A 25775-nucleotide genomic window follows, 5' to 3' on the forward strand; every position below is an offset into this window, starting at 1 on the left:
AAAATACTGATTCAAAGGGATATATGCACCCCAACGTTTTTAGCAACATTGTCAACAATAGCCAATTATGGAAAGGGCTCAAAAGTCTACTGACTAATGATGGATAAAGATGTGGTACATACGGGGCAACCCAGGTAGCTCAGTGGTTTAGCGCCGCCTTCAGCCCAGAGCATGATCCCAGAGACCTGGGATTGAGGTCCACATCAGGATCCCCGCATGGAGCCTGCTTCTCCCTCTGCCTGTGTCTCTGCCTCTCTTTCTCTCTGTGTCTCTCATGAATAAATAAATAAAATCTTTAAAAAAAAGATGTGGTACATACACAGACACACAGAGACACACACAGATGGCTGAATATTACTCAGCCATCAAAAAGAAAGAAATCTTGCCATTTGCAATGACATGAACAGAGCTAGAGAGTATTATGCTAAGTAAAATATGTCAGTCAGAGACAGACAAATACCATATGATTTTATTCATATGTGGAATTTAAGAAACAACTGAATGGGGGCAGAGGAGAGGCAAACCAAGACTTAGACTCTTACCTATAGAGAACAAACTGATGGTTACTGGAGGGAGGTAGGCAGAGGCATGGCTAATTAGGTGATGAGTATTAAGGAGTACACTTTTGATGAGCACTGAGTGTTTATGTAAGTGATGAATCACTAAATTATATACCTGTAACATGTAAAGCATGTTACATTGCATGTTGAATAACTGGAATTTAAATAAAAACTTTTTAAAAAAATATTTGGCTTCAAGTTTTCCTAACTTCAAATCCAAGATATTCTAAAGAATGAGAAACAGAATAGTCTGCAGCATAAATCTACCCAGAATTCCAAGATTGATTCCAAACACACCAGCGACAACGTAGGCTCTTTCCAATTTGCTGAAATACAAATCATTATTATCCTTTAGTGCAACCATTCCTTTAGTAACTAGGCTACTCAGTAATAATTACCATGAAAATAGCTCTAGAGAAGTAACTAGGATGAGTAACCCACTCCCCATTTTGCAGACACACAAGCCACCATCTATAACACAGAGATGCAGTAGATCCAAGTTGGTGATAGGTTATCAATGAACTAAATGCCAAAATAAATTGACAGCCTTGAACCATGGGTTTTCTAGAGTAAGAAGGTGTGTGAATATGTAGAAAGGCAGAGTATTGTTTATTAAGAATCCCATAAAAAATCAATTACAGCAATCATGTCCCTTCAGCACTTTCTTTTTTTTTTTTTTTTTCCTTCAGCACTTTCATAAGTGTCAAGGACTCCCATCTCCTAACATGGCATTTGGAAACTCAAGCTGTTTGAAGACCTTTCTATAAGTTTCCATCTTTTCCTTAGGTGTGTGCTTTTTTTTTTCTTCATAAGAATCAATGATAATTACATTGTCAGAAGCTCAGCATTTACAACCTGCCATAACTTGAATCATCTTTTAAAGTCTTACAACATGAGATCATGCTACCTTAGCTTTTCATTTTTAAAACACTACCTGATAAAGTAACATCATGTTCCCTGAATCCCTGGACCCTACCTCCACAGGGATAGGTCTAGCTCCCAGGTTAGAAGAAGGAAGCAGTCCAAAGAGCACAATCATAATCTGAACAGAAGACATTCCTGTCTTCCTTTTGTCACTGTGCAATTACACATTTCTGCAGAGGATGAGGTTCGGAAGAGACATAAGAAACCAGTACCAGGGGTTCCTCCAAGGTAGAGAAATGGGAGGGAACACACTATATTTGCTACAGACTCTTTAATATATGTTCTCCTCAAGTCAAGATCATATCTAGCTATGCTTATTGTTAGTTATCATGAGTTCTTAAATTACACAGTCCTCTAACAGACATGTACATGAAAAATAAGCAAAGGGAGTGGTACTTTATCATCAGCATTCAGTATAAGAGCTTGACTTGATCCTGTTCCTCCAGAAAGTCTCTGGATATACCTAGAACCCAGTAGGTCAACAGATTAATATTTCAAAGGCATATGTGTCAAACTGCTTCACTACCATCATTCCCCATATAATTACTGCTGAATGCCAAGGTATAAAAAAGTGTAAAAAAAGAAATGAGAAAATGAAGTTTCCGACTTATTTCCAAATGAAATAATCCTCCTTCCAACAAACATCGTCCCTTAAGTCATCACATGCAGGATGTCCCAAAGGTCTTAGCAATGGTCCTGATTAGCTCCCAAGTACAAATATCCCAAATGTGTAATAAAATATGATTTGAAAGTTGACTTATATAATTTTCTTTTAAAAATATTTATCAAAACATAAACCTAAAGTTAGATATTATTCAAAATGCAAAAAAACAGAATACAAAAGAAATTTAAATAATTATTCTTACAAATGATGTTAATTGGGTATGTCGAATTTATACTTCTGAAGTTATGGAAGCTTAAAAACACACTCTGACTTTCAAGACACCTATTTTAGAAGTCATTTACTTTATCATTAGACTTGCTCTAATGCTCTTTTAGTAAAACTATATTTTATTCTATTCTCATTAGCGAAAAATGTCAGTCTAAGGATTGCTGAGTCATCGATCCGCTCATCAAGACAAACTTGGTAAGATTTTAAAAATGCATATTTCTGATCCAAACCTACTGAAGTTAGGGCCCAGGAAGGTGCATTTCAACAGTCTGCCCAAGTGACTGTAACACATACTAAAGTTTGAGAAGAATTGTGTTCCACAATACCACTGACTCAGGTTTGAGTTTCACATCCCAATATAAGGGTTAGGTCTTATATCACTTGAAGGAGACTATCACACTGGTGGTTCCCAGTAAGCCATAATTTCTGGTATTCATGCCCTAATAATCCCCTCCCATACTGGACTCTGGACTTGGCTATGTGACTTGCTTTAGTCATTAAGACATTAAGACATGATGCAAGCAGATGGTGGATGAGCACTTACACATTGAGAACTGTCTTAAAATGTTCTTGGAAGCCAGGAATCATGCCAAAAAGAAGCCCAGGATGGACTACTGAGTGATGAGATGCCATATGGAAAGTCTCTGGAGGATGAGAAGAAATCTTGTATTTTCTAGCTCCATCCAGCACAATCTTCTTTCAGCTGAAGAAACCACTCAAATGACCCTAGATATACCATGGAATAATCACCAGCTGAGCCCAAGTAATCCAGAGAATTATGAGAAATAATAAATCATTTTTAAGGAACTAAGTTTTGGGATGGTTTGTTTTAAAGCAATAGATAACTGAAACTGTTAACTACTGATTGAGGTTTTTAAAAAATGTATCATGTGGGGGGGAGGGGCAAGATGGCGGCAGAGCAGGGTCTCCAGGTCACCTGTCCTCAGCAAATTACCTAGAAAACCATCCAATCATCCTGAAAACCTACGAATTCGGCCTGAGATTTAAAGAGAGACCAGCTGGAACGCTACAGTGAGAAGAGTTCGCGCTTCTATCAAGGTAGGAAGACGGGGAAAAAAATAAAGAAACAAAAGGCCTCCAAGGGGGAGGGGCCCCGCGAGGAGCCGGGCTGAGGCCGGGGCGAGTGTCCCCAGGGCAGGAGAGCCCCGTCCCGGAGGAGCAGGAGCTGCACCGACCTTCCCCGCGGAAAGGGGCTCCCCGGGAATTGGAGCAGGATCCCCAGAAAGGCGGGGATGCCCTCGGGCTCCCTGGGACAGTAACAGAGGAACCGCGCCCCGGAGAGTGCGCCGAGCTCCCTAAGGGCTGCAGCGCTCGGCGGGACCCGGAGCAGCTCGGAGGGGCTCGGGCGGCGGCTCCGCGGAGGGGGCTGCGGGGCTCCGGGAGCAGCTCAGCGGCGGCGGCTCGGGCAGAGGAAGAAGCTCCGCGCGGAGGGGGCTGCAGGGCTCCGGGAACAGCTCGGAGGGGCTCGGGCGGCGGCTCCGCGGAGGGGGCGGCGCGGCTCCGGGAACAGCTCGGAGGGGCTCGGGCGGAGGAAGAAGCTCCGCGGAGGGGGCAGCGCGGCTCCGGGAACAGCTCGGAGGGGCTCGGGCGGTGGCTCCGCGGAGGGGGCTGCGGGGCTCCGGGAACAGCTCAGCGGCGGCTCGGGCGGAGGAAGAAGCTCCGCGCGGAGGGGGCGGCGCGGCTCCGGGAGCAGCTGGGGGGCTCGGGCGGCGGCTCCGCGGAGGGGGCTGCACCGCCGGGAGCGCGAATCCAACAGCGCAGGCCCCGGAGCACAGGGCGCCGGGACACAGCCCAGGATCCGGCCTCCCCCGGGACAGGCAGAGGCCGGGAGGGCCCAGGACAGCAAGGACGCTCCTGCCTGGAACTGAGCAGATCAGCGGCCCCGCCCCGGAGCCCCCAGGCCCTGCAGACCGAAAGCCCCGGAGCTACTGCGGGGGCTGACTCCAGGGTCCCAGAGCTGCCCCCGCCACTGTGGCTTCCTCCCGGGGCCTCACGGGGTGAACAACCCCCACCGAGCCCTGCACCAGGCAGGGGCAGAGCAGCTCCCCCAAGTGCTAACACCTGAGAATCAGCACAGCAGGCCCCTCCCCCAGAAGACCAGCGAGACGGACCAGTTCCAAGGGAAGTCAAGGGACTTAAACTACACAGAATCGGAAGATACTCCCCCGTGGTTTTTTTTGTTTTTTGTTTTTTTGTTTTTGTTTTTGTTTTTGTTTTGTTTTGTTTTGTGCTTTTTTTTTTCTCTCTTTCTTCTTGATTTCTGATTGCTTCCCCCACCCCCCCTTTTTTTTCTTTTTTCTCCTTTCTTTCTTTTTCTTTCTTTTTCTTCTCTTTTTCCCCTATTTTTTTCTTCTTTCTCTTTTTTCTTTTTCTCTTTTCTTTCCTTCTCTCTCTTTTTCTCCTTTTCCCAATACAACTTGTTTTTGGCCACTCTGCACTGAGCAAAATGACTAGAAGGAAAACCTCACCTCAAAAAACAGAATCAGAAACAGCCCACTCTCCCACAGAGTTACAAAATATGGATTACAATTCAATGTCAGAAAGCGAATTCAGAAGCACTATTTTACAGCTACTGGTGGCTCTAGAAAAAACCATAAAGGACTCAAGAGACTTCATGACTGCAGAATTTAGATCCAATCAGGCAGAAATTAAAAATCAATTAAATGAGATGCAATCCAAGCTAGAAGTCCTAACGACGAGGCTTGACGAGGTGGAAGAATGAGTGAGTGACATAGAAGACAAGTTGATGGCAAAGAGGGAAACTGAGGAAAAAAGAGACAGGCAATTAAAAGACCATGAGGATAGATTAAGGGAAATAAATGATAGCCTGAGGAAGAAAAACCTACATTTAATTGGGGTTCCTGAGGGCGCCGAAAGGGACAGAGGGCCAGAATATGTATTTGAACAAATCCTAGCTGAAAACTTTCCGAATCTGGGAAGGGAAACAGGCATTCAGATCCAGGAAATAGAGAGATTCCCCCCCTAAAATCAACAAAAACCGTTCAACACCTCGACATTTAATAGTGAAGCTTGCAAATTCCAAAGATAAGGAGAAGATTCTTAAAGCAGCAAGAGAAAAAAAGTCCCTGACTTTTATGGGGAGGAATATTAGGGTAACAGCAGACCTCTCCACAGAGACCTGGCAGGCCAGAAAGGGCTGGCAGGATATTTTCAGGGTCCTAAATGAGAAGAACATGCAACCAAGAATACTTTACCCAGCAAGGCTTTCATTCAAAATGGAAGGAGAGATAAAGAGCTTCCAAGACAGGCAGGAACTGAAAGAATATGTAACCTCCAAACCAGCTCTGCAAGAAATTTTAAGGGGGACTCTTAAAATTCCCCTTTAAGAAGAAGTTCAGTGGAACAATCCACAAAAACAAGGACTGAATAGATATGATGACACTAAACTCATATCTATCAATAGTAACTCTGAATGTGAACGGGCTTAATGACCCCATCAAAAGGCGCAGGGTTTCAGACTGGATAAAAAAGCAGGACCCATCTATTTGCTGTCTACAAGAGACTCATTTTAGACAGAAGGACACCTACAACCTGAAAATAAAAGGTTGGAGAACCATTTACCATTCAAATGGTCCTCAAAAGAAAGTAGGGGTTGCCATCCTTATATCAGATAAATTAAAATTTACCCGAAGACTATAGTGAGAGATGAAGAGGGACACTATCTCATACTCAAAGGATCTATCCAACAAGAGGACTTAACACTCCTCAATATATATGCCCCGAATGTGGGAGCTGCCAAATATTTAAACCAATTAATAACCAAACTCAAGAAATACCTTGATAATAATACACTTATCCTTGGTGACTTCAATCTAGCTCTTTCTACCTTGGATAGGTCTTCTAAGCACAACATCTCCAAAGAAACGAGAGCTTTAAATGATACACTGGACCAGATGGATTTCACAGATATCTACAGAACTTTACATCTAAACTCAACTGAATACACATTCTTCTCAAGTGCACATGGAACTTTCTCCAGAATAGACCACATACTGGGTCACAAATCGGGTCTGAACAGATACCAAAAGATCGGGAGAGTCCCCTGTATATTCTCAGACCATAATGCCTTGAAATTAGAACTTAATCACAACAAGAAGTATGGAAGGACCACAAACACGTGGAGGTTAAGGACCATCCTGCTAAAAGATGAAAAGGTCAACCAGGAAATTAAGGAAGAATTAAAAAGATTCATGGAAACTAATGAGAATGAAGATACAACCGTTCAAAATCTTTGGGATGCAGCAAAAGCAGTCCTGAGGGGGAAATACATCGCAATACAAGCATACATTCAAAAACTGGAAAGATCTCAAATTCAAAAGCTCACCTTACACATAAAGGAACTAGAGAAAAAGCAACAAATAGACCCCACCCCCAGCAGAAGAAGAGAGTTAATTGAAATTCGAGCAGAACTCAATGATATCGAGACCAAAAGAACTGTGGAACAGATCAACAGAACCAGGAGTTGGTTCTTTGAAAGAATTAATAAGATAGATAAACCATTAGCCAACCTTATTAAAAAGAAGAGAGAGAAGACTCAAATTAATAAAATCATGAATGAGAAAGGGAACATCACTACCAACTCCAAGGAAATACAAACGATTTTAAAAACATATTATGAACAGCTGTATGCCAATAAATTAGGAAATCTAGAAGAAATGGACGCATTCCTGGAAAGCCACAAACTACCAAAACTGGAGCAGGAAGAAATAGAAAACCTGAACAGGCCAATAACCAGGGAGGAAATTGAAGCAGTCATCAAAACCTCCCAAGACACAAGAGTCCAGGGCCAGATGGCTTCCCAGGGGAATTCTATCAAACGTTTAAAGAAGAAATCATACCTATTCTACTAAAGCTGTTTGGAAAGATAGAAAGAGATGGAGTACTTCCAAATTCGTTCTATGAGGCCAGCATCACCTTAATTCCGAAACCAGACAAAGACCCCACCAAAAAGGAGAATTACAGACCAATATCCCTGATGAACATGGATGCAAAAATTCTCAACAAGATACTAGCCAATAGGATCCAATAACACATTAAGAAAATTATTCACCATGACCAAGTAGGATTTATCCCTGGGACACAAGGCTGGTTCAACACTCGTAAAACCATCAATGTGATTCATCATATCAGCAAGAGAAAAACCAAGAACCATATGATACTCTCATTAGATGCAGAGAAAGCATTTGACAAAATACAGCATCCATTCCTGATCAAAACCCTTCAGAGTGTTGGGATAGAGGGAACTTTCCTCAACATCTTAAAAGCCATCTACGAAAAGCCCACAGCAAATATCATTCTCAATGGGGAAGCACTGGGAGCCTTTCCCCTAAGATCAGGAACAAGACAGGGATGTCCACTCTCACCACTGCTGTTCAACATAGTTCTGGAAGTCCTCGCCTCAGCAATCAGACAACAAAAAGACATTAAAGGCATTCAAATTGGCAAAGAAGAAGTCAAACTCTCCCTCTTTGCCGATGACATGATACTCTACATAGAAAACCCAAAAGCCTCCACCCCCAGATTGCTAGAACTCATACAGCAATTTGGTAGCGTGGCAGGATACAAAATCAATGCCCAGAAATCAATGGCATTTCTATACACTAACAATGAGACTGAAGAAAGAGAAATTAAGGAGTCAATCCCATTTACAATTGCACCCAAAAGCATAAGATACCTAGGAATAAACCTAACCAAAGAGGTAAAAGATCTATACCCTAAAAACTATAGAACACTTCTGAAAGAAATTGAGGAAGACACAAAGAGATGGAAAAATATTCCATGCTCATGGATTGGCAGAATTAATATTGTAAAAATGTCAATGTTACCCAGGGCAATTTATACGTTTAATGCAATCCCTATCAAAATACCATGGACTTTCTTCAGAGAGTTAGAACAAATTATTTTAAGATTTGTGTGGAATCAGAAAAGACCCCGAATAGCCAGGGGAATTTTAAAAAAGAAAACCTTAGCTGGGGGCATCACAATGCCAGATTTCAGGTGTATTACAAAGCTGTGGTCATCAAGACAGTGTGGTACTGGCACAAAAACAGACACATAGATCAATGGAACAGAATAGAGAACCCAGAAGTGGACCCTGAAATGTACGGTCATCTAATATTCGATAAAGGAGGAAAGACTATCCATTGGAAGAAAGACAGTCTTTTCAATAAATGGTGCTGGGAAAATTGGACATCCACATGCAGAAGAATGAAACTGGACCACTCTCTTTCACCATACACAAAGATAAACTCAAAATGGATGAGAGATCTAAATGTGAGACAAGATTCCATCAAAATCCTAGAGGAGAACACAGGCAACACCCTTTTTGAACTTGGCCACAGTAACTTCTTGCAAGATACATCCACGAAGGCAAAAGAAACAAAAGCAAAAATGAACTATTGGGACTTCATCAAGATAAGAAGCTTTTGCACAGCAAAGGATACAGTCAACAAAACTAAAAGACAACCTACAGAATGGGAGAAGATATTTGCAAATGACATATCAGATAAAGGGCTAGTTTCCAAAATCTATAAAGAACTTATTAAACTCAACACCAAAGAAACAAACAATCCAATCATGAAATGGGCAAAAGACATGAAGAGAAATCTCACAGAGGAAGACATGGACATGGCCAACAAGCACATGCGAAAATGCTCTGCATCACTTGCCATCAGGGAAATACAAATCAAAACCACAATGAGATACCACCTCACACCAGTGAGAATGGGGAAAATTAACAAGGCAGGAAACCACAAATGTTGGAGAGGATGCGGAGAAAAGGGAACCCTCTTACACTGTTGGTGGGAATGTGAACTGGTGCAGCCACTCTGGAAAACTGTGTGGAGGTTCCTCAAAGAGTTAAAAATAGACCTGCCCTACGACCCAGCAATTGCACTGTTGGGGATTTACCCCAAAGATTCAGATGCAATGAAACGTCGGGACACCTGCACCCCGATGTTTCTAGCAGCAATGGCCACAATAGCCAAACTGTGGAAGGAGCCTCGGTGTCCATCGAAAGATGAATGGATAAAGAAGATGTGGTTTATGTATACAATGGAATATTACTCAGCAATTAGAAACGACAAATACCCACCATTTGCTTCAACGTGGATGGAACTGGAGGGTATTATGCTGAGTGAAATAAGTCAATCGGAGAAGGACAAACAGTGTATGTTCTCATTCATTTGGGGAATATGAATAATAGTGAAAGGGAATATAAAGGAAGGGAAAAGAAATGTTGGGAAATATCAGGAAGGGAGACAGAACATAAAGACTCCTAACTCGGGGAAACGAACTAGGGGTGGTGGAAGGGGAGGAGGGCGGGTGTTGGAGGGGAATGGGTGACGGGCACTGAGGTGGACACTTGACGGGATGAGCACTGGGTGTTTTTCTGTATGTTGGTAAATTGAACACCAATAAAAGTTAATAAAAAAAATGTATCATGTGATATAATCTCCCAAACTGCTTTTATTATAGTACCTAATTTTTTGAACATTTACTATGGAAACTGCTCTAAGTGCATCACATGTATTAGCATATTTATGCAGCAGATACTGTCCTCTCCACTTTGCAGATTAAAAGAAATAAGGTTTTGGGCGTTCAATAAATGTTTCCAAGATCACACAACTAGTAAATGGCAAGCCACAGGACAAGAGGCATTCACTGTACATTAAACTAACCTTGCCATGTACAGAATTTTCAGAGCTCTTTGCCATTCCTTTACCTAGATTCTTGTGTCCTCTAATTTGGACAAAGGAGTATAGATTTTTGGCTTATACTACACATAACCAGGCTCTAAAGACACCCTAAGGTTCCTCATATACACACCACAGTTGCTAGGCATTAGTGCTTTGGCTGCCTAGCAACAGATGTTTCTTTATTCCAGTCAAATGTGAAGAGCAAGCCCTGACTTTCAAAGATAAGAGACACCATGACTTGTCATTGCTTTGTCATTGATAGAGAGCCTATAATCATAAAGGCACACAGGCAAGCCTGGGATAAACCTATTCACTTCTTCTTTCTCATAATAACATATTCAAAAAATCAGAACTAGCTATTCATCCTCCGAATGTTTCCAAGGAGACATCAGATATGACCAAGTTCATACATTAAGAAGGAGTTCTTAGCTCTGAGAGATTTTTTTTTTTTAAGATTTATTCATGAGACAGAGAGAGGCAGAGACACAGGCAGAGGGAGAAGCAGGCTCTACACAGGGAGTCCGACGTGGGACTCGATCCTGGGACTCCAGGATCACACCCTGGGCTGAAGGCAGGTGCTCAACTGCTAAGCCACCCAGGCATCCCAACCCTGAGAGTTTAAAACACTAGTACTGGTACCATACAGTTAGGATGCACATACACTGTGCATTATGTTATATAAAATTATACATCAGGGATCCCTGGGTGGCGCAGCGGTTTGGCGCCTGCCTTTGGCCCAGGGCGCGATCCTGGAGACCCGGGATCTAATCCCACATCAGGATCCGGGTGCATGGAGCCTGCTTCTCCCTCCGCCTGTGTCTCTGCCTCTCTCTCTCTCTCTGTGACTATCATAAATAAATAAAAAATTAAAAAATAAATAAATAAATAAATAAAATTATACATCAATACAGTTGATTAAAAAATAAAAGTTAATAAAAGGAGAAATAACATTCTCACAGCAACAACTTAGAAGATAAAAGAAGATTTTGTAGTGTCTATTTAAAGCATTCTTTTTTCTTTTTTTTTTTTTTTTGTTATTTCCTAAAGCCTTTTCCTTTTCTGTTAAGCTTTTATTTTATTGCCAGTTAACACAGTGTTATATTAGTTTCAGGTATACAACCGAGTGATTCAACAATTCCATATATCACTCAGAGCTCATCACAAGTGCATTCTTTAATCCTCATCACCTACTTACCCATCCCCTACCCCCCCTTATGGTAACCTTCTGTTTGTTCTCTGTAGTTAAGAGTCTGTTTCTTAGTTTGGCTCTTTCCCTTTTCTCCCTTTATTCATTTGTATTGTTCCTTAAATTCCATACAAGTGAAATCATGTGGTATTTGATGTTTTTTACTTATTATACTATAGTTGTATCCATGTTGTTCCAAATAGCAAGACTTCATTCTTTTTTATGGTTGAATAATATTCCATTGTGTATATATACCACTTCTTTATCCATTCATCACTTGATGGACATTTGGGCTACTTCCATGTCTTAGCTATTGTAAATAATGCTGCTTTAAATATAGGAATGCATATATCCCTTTGAATTGATGTTTCTATATTCTTTGGGTAGATATTCAGTGGTGTGATTGCTGGACTGTAGGGTAGTTCTACTTTAAGTTTTTAAGAAATCTCCATACTGTTTTCCATAGTGGCTGCACCAGGTTGCATTCCCAGTGCACAGGTGTTCCTTTTTCTCCACATCCTTGCCAACACCTGTTGTTTCTTGTGCTGTTGATTTTAGCCATTCTGAGAGGTGTGAGGTGACATCTCATTGTAGTTTTGATTTGCGTTTCCTTGATGGCAAGTGATGATGAGCATCTTTTCATTCGTCTGTTGGTCATCTGGATGTCTTCTTTGGATAAGTATCTGTTCATGTCTTCTCCCATTATAATTGGATTATTTGTTTTGGGGGTAACTAAGTTTTGTAAGTTCTTTATATACTTTGCATACTAACCCTTTATCAGATATGTCATTTGCAAATATCTTCTCCCATTCAGTAGGTTGCTTTTAATTTTGTTGTTTTTTCACTGTGCAGAAACTTTGTATTATGTTGTAGTCCCACCAGTTTTTGTTTTTGTTTCCCTTGCCTCAGGAGACATACCTAGAAAAAAGTTGCTACAGCTGATGTCAAAGAGGTTACTGCCTATGTTGTCTTCTAGGATTTTTATGTGTTCAGGACTCACATTTAGGTCTTTTTTTTTTTTTTGTCATTTAGGTCTTTAATACATTTTGAATTTATTTTTGCATAAGAAAGTGCTCCAGTTTCTTTCTTTTTCTTGTTGCTGTCCAGTTTGCCCAACACTATTTGTTGAAGAGACTGTCTTATTCCCATTGGATATTCTTTCTTGCTTTGTTGAAGATTAGCTGGCCATATAACTATAGGCTTATTTCTGGTTTTCTATTCTGTTCCATTGATCTACGTGCCTATTTTTGTGCCTCTACCATACTGTTTTGATGACGACAGCTTTGTAATATAACTTGAAGTCCAGAATTGTGATGCCTCCAGCTTTGCTTTGCTTTTTCAAGGCTTTTTGGCTATTCAGGGTCTTTTTTGTTTCTATACAAATTTTAGTACTGTTTGTTCTAGTTCTGTGAAAAATGTTGGTTTTTTTTTAAAGATTTTATTTATTCATGAGAGACAGAGAGAAACACACACACACACACACACACAGAGAGAGAGAGAGAGAGAGAGAGAGAGAGAGAGAGAGAGGCAGAGACACAGGCAGAGGGAGAAGCAGGCTCCTGCAGGGAGCCCAACATGGGACTTGATCCTGGAACTCCAGGATCACGCCCTGGGCTGAAGGCAGATGCTTAACTGCTGAGCCACCCAGGGATCCCCTGTTGTTGGTATTTTTATAGGGATTACATTAAATGTGTAGATTGCTTCAAGCATAGTATGGACATTTTAATACTGTTTTAACATTGTTCTTCCGATCCATAAGCATAGAATGTCTTTCCAGTTCTTTGTGTCTTCTTCAATTTTTCCTCAGTGTTTTATGGTTTTCAGAGTACAGGTCTTTCACCAATTTTGTTAGGTTTATTCCTGGGTATCTTATTATTTTGGTTCAGTTGTAAATGGGATTCTTTTCTTTCAACTGCTTCATTATTAGAATATAGAAATGCAACAAGTTTCTTTTCCTTGATTTTGTATCCTCTGACTTTACTGAATTTGTGTAGCAGCTCTAGCAGGTTTTTGGTGAAGTCTTTCAGCTTTTCTAGATATAGTATCATGTCATCTGCAAATAATGAAAGTTTAACTTCTTCCTTACTGATTGGATGCCTTTTATTACTTTTTGTTATCTGATTGCTGTGGCTAGGACTTCCAGTACTATACTGAATTAAATTGATGAGAGTGGACATCCTTGTCTCATTCCTGACCTTAGGGAAAAGATTTTTCCTCATTAAGGATGATATTAACTGTGGATTTTTCATATGTGGCCTCTATTCTGTTGAGGGATGTTCCCTCTAAACCTACTTTGTTGACGGTTTTTATCATGAAAAGATGCTATTATTTTGTCAAATGCTTTTTCTGCATCTATTGAAATGATCATATGGTTCTTATCCTTTCTCTTATTGATGATGTATCATGTTAATTGATTTGTGAATACTGAACCACGCTTACATCCCAGGAATAAGTCCCACTTGATCATGGTGAATGTTTTTTTTAAATGTATTGTATTCAGTTCCTAGTAATATTTAAGATTTTTATATTTGTGTTCATCAGGAATACTGGCCTGTAATTCTCTTTTCTAGTGGTGTCTTTATCTGGTTTTGGTATCAGGATAAAGCCGGCCTCATAGAATGCATTTAGAATTTTTCCTTTCCTTTCTATTTTTTTGGAAAATTTTGAGAAGAATAAAGAAGGTTTCAACTCTTCTTTAAATCTTTAGTAGAATATGCCTGTGAGGGCATCCGGTTTTGAACTTTCATGTCTTAGGATTATTTTGATTACTGAGTCAATTTCATTGCTGGTTATGAGTCTGTTCAAATTTTCTATTTCTGCCTCTTTCAATTTTGGTAGTTTATACATTCCTAGGAATCTATCTTCTAGGTTGTTCAATTTGTTGACACGTACTTTTTAAAAATAATATGCTATTACAAATCTACAATATTGGTTGTTATGGCTCCTCTTTAATTAGTAATTTTGTTTATTGGGGGTCCTCTCTCTTTTCTTCTTAGTAAATCTGCCTAGAGGTTTAACAATTTTATTGATTTTTTTCAAAATCAGCTTTTCATTTTACTGACCTATTCTACAGTTTCTATCATGTGTTTTTGCTCTAATCTATTTTATTTCCTTCTTTCTGGTGGTTGTAGGTTTTGTTTGCTCTTTTTCTAGCTTCTTTAGGTGTAAAGTTAGGTTGTTTATTAGGCATTTTTCTTGCTTCTAGAGATAGGCCTGTATTGCTATAAAATTCTCTCTTAGAACCATTTTTGCTGGTTGTGTTTTCATTTTCATTTGTTTCTAGGTACTTTTTAAATTTCTTCTTTAATTTTCCGGTTAACCCATTCATTATTTCATAGCATGTTACTTAACCTCCACGTAACACAAATACATGGAGGTTATGTGTGTTAAAAAACTTCCAGATTTTTCTTGTGGTTGACTTCCAGTTTCATAGTGTTGTAGTCAGAAAAGATGCATAGTATGATTTCAAATTTCTTGAATTTATTGAAGCTGGTTTTGTGGACTAATGTGTGATGTATTCTGGAGAATGTTCCATGTACCCTTGAAAAGAATCCATATGGAATGTTATGAATATATCTGTTAAGTCCATTTGATCCAATGTGTCATTCAAAGTCATTATTTCCTTGTTGATGTTCTATTTAGACAATCTATCCACTGCTGTAAGTGGAATGTTAAATTCCCCTATTATTATAGTATTACTGTTGATTAGTTAACTGCCTCATGTATTTGCATGTGATATGTGTGCTGGGTGCATAAATATTTACAATTATTGTATCTTCTTTTGGATTATCCCCTTTATTATTATATAGTGTCCTTGTTTGTCTCTTGTTACAGTCTTTGTTTTAAAGTCTGTTTTGTCTGGTATAAGTATTGCTACTCCAGCTTTCTTTTGACATCCATTTGCATGACAGATGTTTCTCCATCCCTTCACTTTTAATCTATAGGTGTCTATAGGTCTAAAATGAATCTCTTATAAGTAGCATATGGATGAGACTCGTTGTCACCTTATGTCTTTTGATTGGAGCATTTAGTCCATTTTACATTCAAAGTAATTATTGATATGTATTTATTGCCATTTTATTATTTGTTTTGCAGTTGTTTCTATCGATTTCCTCTGATCCCTTGTCTTTCTTTCCTATTTGCTGATTTTCTTTAGTGATACATTTGGATTCATTCTCTTTATTCTTTACATGTTTATTAGCAGTTTTTAATATACAGTTCCATTAAGCTATAACCTCTTCTGCATAAAGCAATCTATATAAGGTTGATGGTCGTTTATGTTCGAACCCATTCTTCTCTCCTCACCATGTTTTAGGCATATGTTATTATATCTTAGTATCCTTTCCTGGGGGGAGTTCCTTGACTTACTTTTTTACAGATCTATTCATTTTTAACACTTTTGTTTCCTGCCCTTATACTATCAATTTTAGTATCTCCATTCCAATCAAAGAGACCTCTTTAATATTTCTTATAGGGCTGGTTTAATGGTTATGAACTCCTTTAGTTTTTGTTTGTCTGGGAAATTTTTCTTTCTCCTCCTATTCTGAATGATAGCCTTGCAGGACAGAGCATTCTTAGCTGCAGATTTTTCCCATTCAGTTCTTTGAATATGTCCCATCCCATTCCCTTTTGGCTTGCAAAGTTTCTGTTGAAAAGAATCTACTAGCTTTATAGGATTTCACTTATAAGTTACTGACTGCTTTTTTCTTATTGCCTTTAAGATTTTTTCTTTGTCACTATATTTTGCAAATTTAATTACAATATGTATTGGTGTGTGTCCTCTTGTTCATTTTGATGGGAATGCTCTGTGCCTCCTGGATCTGGATATCTGTTTCCTTCCCCAAGATTAGGGAACTTTTCAGCTATTATTTCTTCAAATAAATTTTCTGCCTCCTTTTCTCTCTCTTCTTCTTCTGGGACTCCTATAATATGAATGTTATTGCATTTGATGGAATCACTGAGTTCCCTAAGTCTATTCTCATTTTGCATAATTCTCTCTTTTTTTCAGCTTCATTACTTTCCATTACTCTGTCTTCTAGATCTCTAATTGGTTCCTCTGCTTCTTCTATCCTGCTCTTTATTCCATGAAGCATGTTTCTCATTTCATTTATTGAGTCCTTTATCTCTGCGATGTTATTCCTTATCTCTGTGTTAAGGGTCTCTCTCATGTCTTCCATTCCTCAAGTCCAGTGAGTATCTTATGATCATCACTTTAAATTGTCTATCAGGCACATTACTTATATTTGTTTCACTTAGATCTCTGCCTATGGCCTTGTCCTGTTCTTTCATTTGTGATAAATTTCTCTGTCTCCTCCTTTTGTCTGCCTGTGTTTCTGTGTGTTAAGAAAGTCATCTGTGTCTTCTGATCTTGAAAATAGTCATGTTATGAAGTGCAGTGTTCCCTGTTCATGAGAACCTGTCACTTCAAATGCATTGCTAACCATGATAAATGGCAATAGGTTAAATTCAACTATTACTCTAAGATAAGACTGCTAGATTGCATTGCAAAAATTAAAAATTTAGGGACCCCTGGTGGCTCAGCAGTTGAGCATCTGCCTTTGGCCCAGGGCGTGATCCTGGAATTCCAGGATCAGGTCCCGCATCGGGCTCCCTGCGAGAAGCCTGCTTCTCCCTCTGCCTGTGTCTCTGCTTTTTCTGTATCTCTCATGAATAAATAAAATCTTAAAAAAAAAAAAAGAAAAAAAGAAAAAAATTTTAAATAGAAATAAAAAATTTAGCCACAGTGGCTATAACATATACATTGAAGCAAAAGGCTAAAAAACTTGAAGGAAACATATGCCACCCTTAAAGGTAAACAACACAAAACAATTAATGGAAATGAAGTAAGACAGTACATAATAAACAAAAAGATATAATAATCACAGGTAACAATGCAGCTTCAGGATATACAAGGTAAAAACAGGCTAAAGTAAAAGGAGAAACTGACAAATTCATAACAATAATGAGTAATTTTAACATGGAAGAATTTTTTAAAACTTTTTTTTCAGAAGCTGATATACCAAGCATACCAAAAAGAAAAAGGGGAGGGGGGAGGACGACTGTAGATCTGAACAACAGATTCGAATCAACAATTATTTATAAATAAAGAGAGAACAATGTAACAAATATCCTTCTTTACAAGAACCTTTTGCAAATATTTTTTTAAAATTTAATCTATCAACAAATTTCAGTGATCAAATTATCAGAGACCACATTCCTTAACAATGTGCAGACACTAAAAGAGACTCCTAAATAACACACGAGCTAAAAAAAAAAAAAAAAAAAAATTACAACGAAGAGAGCAAAATATTTAGAGAAAAATAACTATTTCTGCAATTGTAGTTTGCATTATTGTGGAGGAAAGAAACAAAATCATTAGTCATAAATCAATATACAATATAGACCATATGGATTAATATATAACAGCAAACTGTGCTTAGGGCTCTGAAGGAAAAGCAGAGTGTCAAAAGAACATGTCATTTGGGTAGCTAGTATCTTCTGGGAGAGTTAGGTTTCCCTGAGGAAATAACATTTGGAGGTTGGGAAGGAGGGCATGCACAGTTCAGACAAAGGGAAAAAGCAAGGAAGAAGATCCTGAGAAGAGCAGGAACTAGGAGTATTCGGGGATCTGAACAGTAGCCAGTGGCACTGGAATGCAGAAGCAAGGGAGAGTAACTCAAACAGGTGTAAATAAGTGATACCTAAAAAAAGTAGGTCCTTGAAATACATAAGGAAACAAATAAGGACAGCTTTTAGTCAAACATCTTTAGGAGTATAAAAAAATAGTAGCACCTGGGTAGCTCATTAGTTAAATGTCTTAGGCTCTTTTTTTTTTTTTTAATTTTATTTATTTATTCATGAGAGACACAGAGAGAAAGGCAGAGACATAGGCAGAGGGAGAAGTAGGCTCCCTGCAAGGAGCCTGATGCAGGACTTAATCCCAGGGTCCTAGGATCACAACTTGAGCCAAAGGTAGACGCTCAACCACTGAACCACTCAGGTGCCCCAATATCTCGGACTCTTGATTTCCACTCAGCATTGTGATCTAGGGTCAGGAGATTAAACCCCATGACAGTCTGGGGCTCAACATGGAATCTTGAGATTTTTTTTTCCCTCTACCTCCCTCCCCCTCTCTGTTCCTCCCCCTATCTCTCTCTTCCTCTCAAATAAATAAATAAATAAATAAATAAATAAATAAAGCAGTAATTAAAGTGTGTGTGTGTGTGTGTGTGTGTGTGTGTGTAAAACATTCCCATTTAACTGGAAAAGTTTTAAGGAAATATCCTAAGTTTATAATTCTCAAGAACTTGTCCATTATTTGTCTCTTAACTGCCACTAATGACCAGAATGGAAGTAATTTTTCTAAGTCCTATCTTAAAATGTATGTTTCACCCCATTACGATGTAAGGTATTTAAATCACCCTTCATACCACTTATTATATAACCTTCTATCCAGAATGTCTTTCCACAAGCAATCAATTGACCTGAGTATTCATGGAATAATACAAATAATCCCAGCTGTGAAATCAAATAGCTCTAGAATTCAGCATGTTAACTCTCCCTTCTAATTTTTCAATTCCACACCTGTAAAATGTGGTTAATAATCAAACCTGATGATGAGAATTTATAGAGTTTATGTGATAATCTACATAGAGGCAAACTGGTACGATGTGATACAATGATGGCAAATGGTACAAATACCAACCCCACCACCTAAGAGCTGTGTGACTTTGGGCCAGTTACTTAACCTCATTGCTTAGGTTTTCTCAATGTGACATGGGCTTCAAATACTACCTATGCTATAGTTTTGAGGATAAAATAATTCATGTAAAGTACTTAACACTCCATAAATGTCAACTGATAGTACTGAAACTGGTTTTGTTGTTCTATAGTTAAGAGAATCCCTAAGTGTCTCACTAACAAGATTTGATTTTTCCCCTCTGCCTTTAGTCAAGTTATCATAACTGACAATCCTAGGGACTCACATTTTACTTTAAAGCTTATTAGATGTTGAAACATATTAGCAAACAAAATTTCACTGTTTCTACATAAAAATTTCTCAATAGCCTAATACATACCTATTTCTTCAGGACCATGAAACCAGAAAAAGTTTTGAAACTCCTTTTAAATCACTAATTTCATTTAAAGCTCTCATAACTTACAAATTCATTAGGGATTTTCATGGCCTATAATTTTGTGCTTCAAGATCACTCAATGCATTCACTGCACTCAATGCATTCAAAGGCAGTGAACTATGTGTAGTTCACTGCACTTGGTACATCTGCTATAAATTCCCTCCAACTGTTTTGTTTATTCTTTCAGATAGAACATAAAACATTCACAAAACTCCAAAATTGTGACATTCTAAGCAAAACGGCACACTCCAGGAATTTTCATTGAAGGAGTTAGATTTACGATGTTTACATCCAAAGTCTTTGCACTAAAAAATTTCGTGTCTTTTCCACGGTTTCCCAGAAGCTAAATTACTTAAAGGAAATCTAACAAAAAAGCTGAGAACTTAACCAATTCTATCAGCCCCCTCAAATTCAGGGGGCTGCCATTAGGTGGCATGTGTCTTACTGGGTTCTGGGCCTACCTAGCAACAAAACTACCATTCTGGGTGGAAATTAAAACTCTGCAAGATGCTCTGAGTACGAATAACTCAATTTTAAAAGTGAAGAACTTGATAAATATGATCTTGCTGTTATTCATCCTGTTTCAACTAACATATCAGAGCCAATTCTGGGGTAAATTTACAAACTGGCCAATATTCTCATAAATTTGCTTCCTAATTAATTAAATGCAAACATACTCCAAGTCTGTCTATATGTGTCTTTTTAAAAATAAAATCTTTGAAACAGTCTCCATGAAAATAGCATTAATTTTGCAGCTAATACACAACACTGGAATACAGAATACTGGGTTTAGAGGCTGAGAGGAAACTTATAAACTATCTTGACTCATTTTACTGAGGAATAAACTAAATTTCAGGAAGAACAATTTATAAATGATGCAGTAAACTCTTTAATGTATAAATCTGTTAGAAGACAGGACAATTTCCAACAAAACTTCAGGACTTTAATATTTCAAAAAGGCTAAATTTGGGGGCACTACAGTGGCTCCTCCTGCCACCTCCTGCCCAGGGCAAACCACAATAGACCACAGACGATCAGCATAGATAATCCCTGATAGCTGCTGAATCAACTAGATGTAAACAATGATAGGGATTTTCCTTTTTTTTTTTTTTTCCTGTGGATGATTGATGTGGAAGTTGCAATTTGTTAGCATTTTAATCTATTGCTTTGTTACTAAGGAGTCATTAACTTTAGTTAAAAATTAAAAGGTAATGACATTAGTAGTAGTGGTGATGGCACTAGTAATAGAGTAGTAATCATAATAGTCATACCGTCTAACACACATAGCACTTTAAATGTTTAAGCACTGTATTTAACACATTAATCCTTACATTTAATCAGTTAATTAATCATTTAGTCATTTAATCATTACATTCAATGCTTTTAATCCTTACAGTTACCTATTAAAGAGGGTATTCTATATTATTCTTATTTACAGATAAGGAAATAAGGTACAAAGAGGTTAAGTAATTTATCTGATATCCATGACTAGTAAGTAGCAAAGCCAAAATTCAAGCCTACAGAGCCTGATTTCAGAGAAAAAATAATTCATTTCATTGATGGAATTAAACTAACTACATGGAAGTAAAACTGAGGACATCAAAACAAATGCATTGCAGTTTTTAAGTTAAAAAAAAGAAAAAAGAATATAAGAACATTTGCCTTGGTTTTCTTCCAAGAAGAAAACTGGAGTTTTAAAACCGGAGTCCCCAAATGACAAAATGTACTTCAATCTACAAACATAAAAAGACTTGCAAAGCACACCTCGTTATTTTTTCCCACCTATCTCTTCTGCAAACTAAGGTGTCTCTTTTCTAGATCTCTCCACATCCACATAGATTAACTATAGAACTAAGAACTAAGGCTGCCTACATCCACATGACTTTATTATTTGTGCCAAGAAATTCTTACCCAAAGATAAGGCTGTAAATCAGTAAATAGCTTCATTGTTCACTTCAGGAACTTCCCCAAAGTCCATTTACCCCAACAATAGACTACTCAAACAGTCCCCTTTTTGCAATATTCCCTCAACTGGACAAACAACTCGCTTATCCAACAACTGTACGTTTACAAGTCTTGGTTAAGATCTTTGTCTCACTGTTTCCACTAATCCTAAACTATTATATCAGGAACTTTATGCAGTTTCAATCACATCACTGTACCGAAAGACCCACCTTAAATCTCTCAAGGTCACACCCAAGACTCTACAATATCTGCTTTATTAGCTCTCCCTGATAGCTAAGACTGTCAAGATGTACTCTCCTTGCAATAAGCAGACGTTGTGGCTTCATTATAGCTATTCTGGCCTTCTTTGGGGGAGTTGATAGTCAACAGAAGGAAATGAACCAATTTGATTTCAATTGTTCTCTTATCAACAACTCCTTTAAAAAAAAAAAATCTCTTCTCCCCTCACACCTACACTAGACCATAGGTGAAATTAAATATACCAGGAAGTGTTTATCTTTTTCATTATAGAAAAAGATAAACAAAAACCAGCAATGAAAGGGCCTGCATAGGATGTGAGGGCAATCTGGCTGCGACATCTGTCACCCCATTGACCGCCAGTGTTGATTCTGCTGATCTGGCTGGCTAGGCGGGTGTCCCCTTCCTCCCTCACCGCTCCATGTGCATCCCTCCCGAAGCTGTGCACTTGGTAGGTCGAAGAGGACGACCATCCCCGATAGAGGAGGACCGTTTTTCGGTCAAGGGTATACGAGTAGTTGCGCTCCCCTGCTAGAACCTCCAAACAAGCTCTCAAGGGCCTGCATAAATCTAACAATAAGCTCAATGCAAGACTCCAAACTGTATTTCGTTGTGGCCACAATTTAAACTCTGAGCTGGATTAACTGCATATTTAAAACTGTTGTATAAAGATTCCTAAAAATTGATATTTAGAAAGAAAAGGGGGAAAAAAAGCCTTAAAATGCCAAAGTTTAAAGTATTCTGCCATCTGATTAGTTTTTACAAAAATTTCCTTTAATCAACTCATATGTTTCTAATGTTACATGTGAAATATAAACACATGAAATATAGCTAATCTTTAAAGAATAGCTGACTGAAAATTACTTAAACCTGTATAAATATAAAATTAGTCATTTTGATATCATCTTTTTGTTTGATCGTTACTAGATTTGTTATGTTTATCTATGCAATTATTAAAGTATATAACAGTGTTGACTATGATTCTATTTTATTCCTGTCTCTTCAAGCACTACATTTTACTGAAAAAAAATTAAATCAGTTAAAAATCCAATTGAGGAAAATAGGGAGAGGGAGAAAAATAACAATTGAAAAGTATTAAGATGCCAAACATAAGCTTTTTAATGAAGTCTAGGCCTTTAAACAAGAATTTGTCTCATCACATTAAAACGTGTATATGTTATGTATGTGTGTGTGTGTGTGTATGTGTGTGTATATGAATGTGGGTGTAAGTGTGTGATATTCATCCCAAGGTTAAGAAAAAATGAATGCAACATAAAATCCCAATTTTGTCTTCTATAGCTTATAGTTTATCAACACCAGCTGTTTCAAATATTATTATTACTTTCTGTGGAAGTGTTGCTAACTACGTTATTATAACCATCTTGCTATGGAGTCATACACATTGAGGAAAGAACATGGAGGTTAAGAGACCAGGTCTGTATCTTGGATTCCTTACTCTAAATTGGCAGATAGCCTCAGCTCACTTATCTGGAAAAGAATGATACACCCACCTACTTGGCAATATTGCTGTGAATATTAAAGGAGAAAGAAGAATACCCACCATTTGCTTCAACGTGGATGGAACTGGAGGGTATTATGCTGAGTGAAGTAAGTCAACTGGAGAAGGACAATCATTACACGGTTTTGCTCATATGAGGAATATAAGGAATAGTGAAAGAGATTATAGGGGAAAGGAGGGAAAATAAGTGGGAAAAATGAGAGGGTGACAAAACATGAGAGACTCCTAACTCTGGGAAACAAACAAGGAATAGTGGAAGGGGAAGCAGGCAGGGGGATGGGGTGACTGGGTGACGGGCACTGAGGAGGGCAGTTGATGGGATGAGTACTGGGTGCTATACAATATGTTGGCAAATTTAACTTCAAAAAAACATATATATATATAATAAAAATAAAGGAGATAATGTATAAGGTACTCAGTTTACAACGCAGCAAGTGTTAAGGCCTCTGTAAATGTTTGTTAGCCATCACCCATAGTAGTTCCCCGTAACTGTGGTCCTAAGGATCTACAAGATATTAAAGCACTTCCTCAATAATTAAAGAACCATTCATTATGCAACAAGATCTTTAAAGCTCAGATCTTTCAACCAATAATTCTATTTTCAGGAAACTAGCCAGAGGAAATGATTAGAGATATTGTCAAATATTAATGCCCAAAAATATTCTTCAAAACTTTATTTTTAACATCAAAAACCTGGAAACAACCTAAGTATCTCAATATTATACATCTGTATGATTACATAGTGTACAACTGTTAAGAACATCCAAAATGAAGAATTAAGAACATCCAAAAATGTCCCCTAAAATTAAATTAAAACAATAAGCCTATGGCCATACATCTCAACCATGTTAGCAATGACATGTCAGTGTATACAGACAGACACACACACATTCAGAAGAAAATGATGTAGAGGAAATATAAAAATATAAACAATGACTATATCAAGATAATGGGAAAACAGGTAACTTTTACTGTTTCCTTTTTTACTTTTTCCCCCAAATTTCCTAGTGTATACCTAAATTACTTTGATATTTAGAAAAAGTGAAACTAAAAAACCCATTCAATTATGTTTACTATTTAGAATATTCTAGGGTTTTTTAAAGGATAATCTTTTGAATTATGCCCATCTCATTTCCAAAAAGATTTGGAATAGTTGACAAAACTACATACAACACAATAAAATAAAGAGAAGAAAAATAAAGATAAGTTTGCAAACTCTACAGCCATATACACATATCTACCTATCTATGCATGTGCATACATGTGTATATACATGTGTGCATATATATATTTATATGTTCAAAGAACTTGATTTCAGATACTAAGAACTATAGGAAGTTTCTCCAGCTTCCTCAAAAAGGGCATACAATAGATATGGTAGACATTGTTTTAAATGGTACCTTAGGAGAATTATTTCAGTGAATTAAGTGAATTGGTTATGTGATTGGAAGGAAAGGAGGTAGATTAAAAGTCAAAGAATCAAGACCTGAAACAGGATAATCATGACCATGATCAGCAACTCAACGAACACCTTTTTAAAAATTGTAGATACAAACTTAAATATAGATGTATAGATTTTTTTCCCTCATGGCCTTTATTCATGTGACTTCAAAGAAAAAACTTAAAATATTAAAGTTATATTTTAATTTCTATATATAAAATACATCAAGAAAATAAACTAAAAAAAAAAAAGCTCCTACAACATGTATTTGGATATATTCTTTCAACATAGCACTTACCTTCACTGATGGCATGGGGCTTAATAATGCAACAGGTACAATTGGTAAATTTAGCGGTGTTTGCTGGTCCACAAACTCCACTTGAAGGAAAAAATAACTCCATTTCCTAAAGACAAAGAGAAATAACTTTGCCATATGTAATCTCTTATCTTGAACTCCTAGTATATTTCTGGGAAAAACTATGCAATTGCTTTTAAGGTTTCATGATATAAATTCTTTGCTTCAAGTTTTCTAAAAATGATTTTTACAAAGACTAATAACTGATTAACCAAACCCTGTTTTAAGTCTTCTAATTAAAAGGTCATATAAAAAGGTATTAATTAAAGTAATGAGAATATGTATCATTCTTCCCCAGGATGAGAACTAAAAATATCTTAACATATTTTAAATATTGCCAATAATGAATACAAAGTTCTTATTTTCCCCAAAGCAATAGTTCATAGACACAGGTCCAATTTTAAAATTTTTATTAAAATATGTAAAATTAAAAACTAGGAATTCTTTATAGAAACAGGTTAGTATTTAAGAACCAGAATAGCAAAATTAGTTTTAACTAATTAAAACTAATGAACTGGGGGCACCTGGCTGGTTCAATCGGTAGAACATGCAACTCTTTGGGGTTGTAAATTTAAGCTTCATGTTAGGTATAGAGATTACTTAAAAATACAATCTTTAAAAAAACTAATCAACTTAATATCATTCTAAGCATACAATTAAGTCACATAAACTTAATTTTATAACCAGATTCAGGCTATGTTATTTGCTTTGCACATAGTTCACGTAGATGACAACTCAGCAATTTGAACTAGCCACAAACACAATCACACTAATTAATTCTTTTAATTATTTAGACAGATGCTTTCTTGCCTCTCAGCTTTT

General features: G+C 37.6%; 1 protein-coding gene across 4 annotated transcripts in view; it reads right to left on the minus strand.

The window, feature by feature from the left end:
- Positions 1–25775, minus strand: part of NME7 (NME/NM23 family member 7) — a 259381-nt gene that overhangs the window by 152066 nt on the left and 81540 nt on the right. For all 4 annotated transcript variants that reach the window (XM_041752560.1, XM_041752542.1, XM_041752568.1 and 1 more), the window contains one exon: positions 24897–25002. In XM_041752560.1, the coding sequence (XP_041608494.1) occupies positions 24897–25002 (106 nt within the window). The remainder of the gene's footprint in view (positions 1–24896; positions 25003–25775) is intronic.

The sequence above is a fragment of the Vulpes lagopus genome, chromosome 1 (genome assembly GCF_018345385.1).
Source record: "Vulpes lagopus strain Blue_001 chromosome 1, ASM1834538v1, whole genome shotgun sequence".
NCBI classification, from domain to species: Eukaryota; Metazoa; Chordata; class Mammalia; order Carnivora; family Canidae; genus Vulpes; species Vulpes lagopus.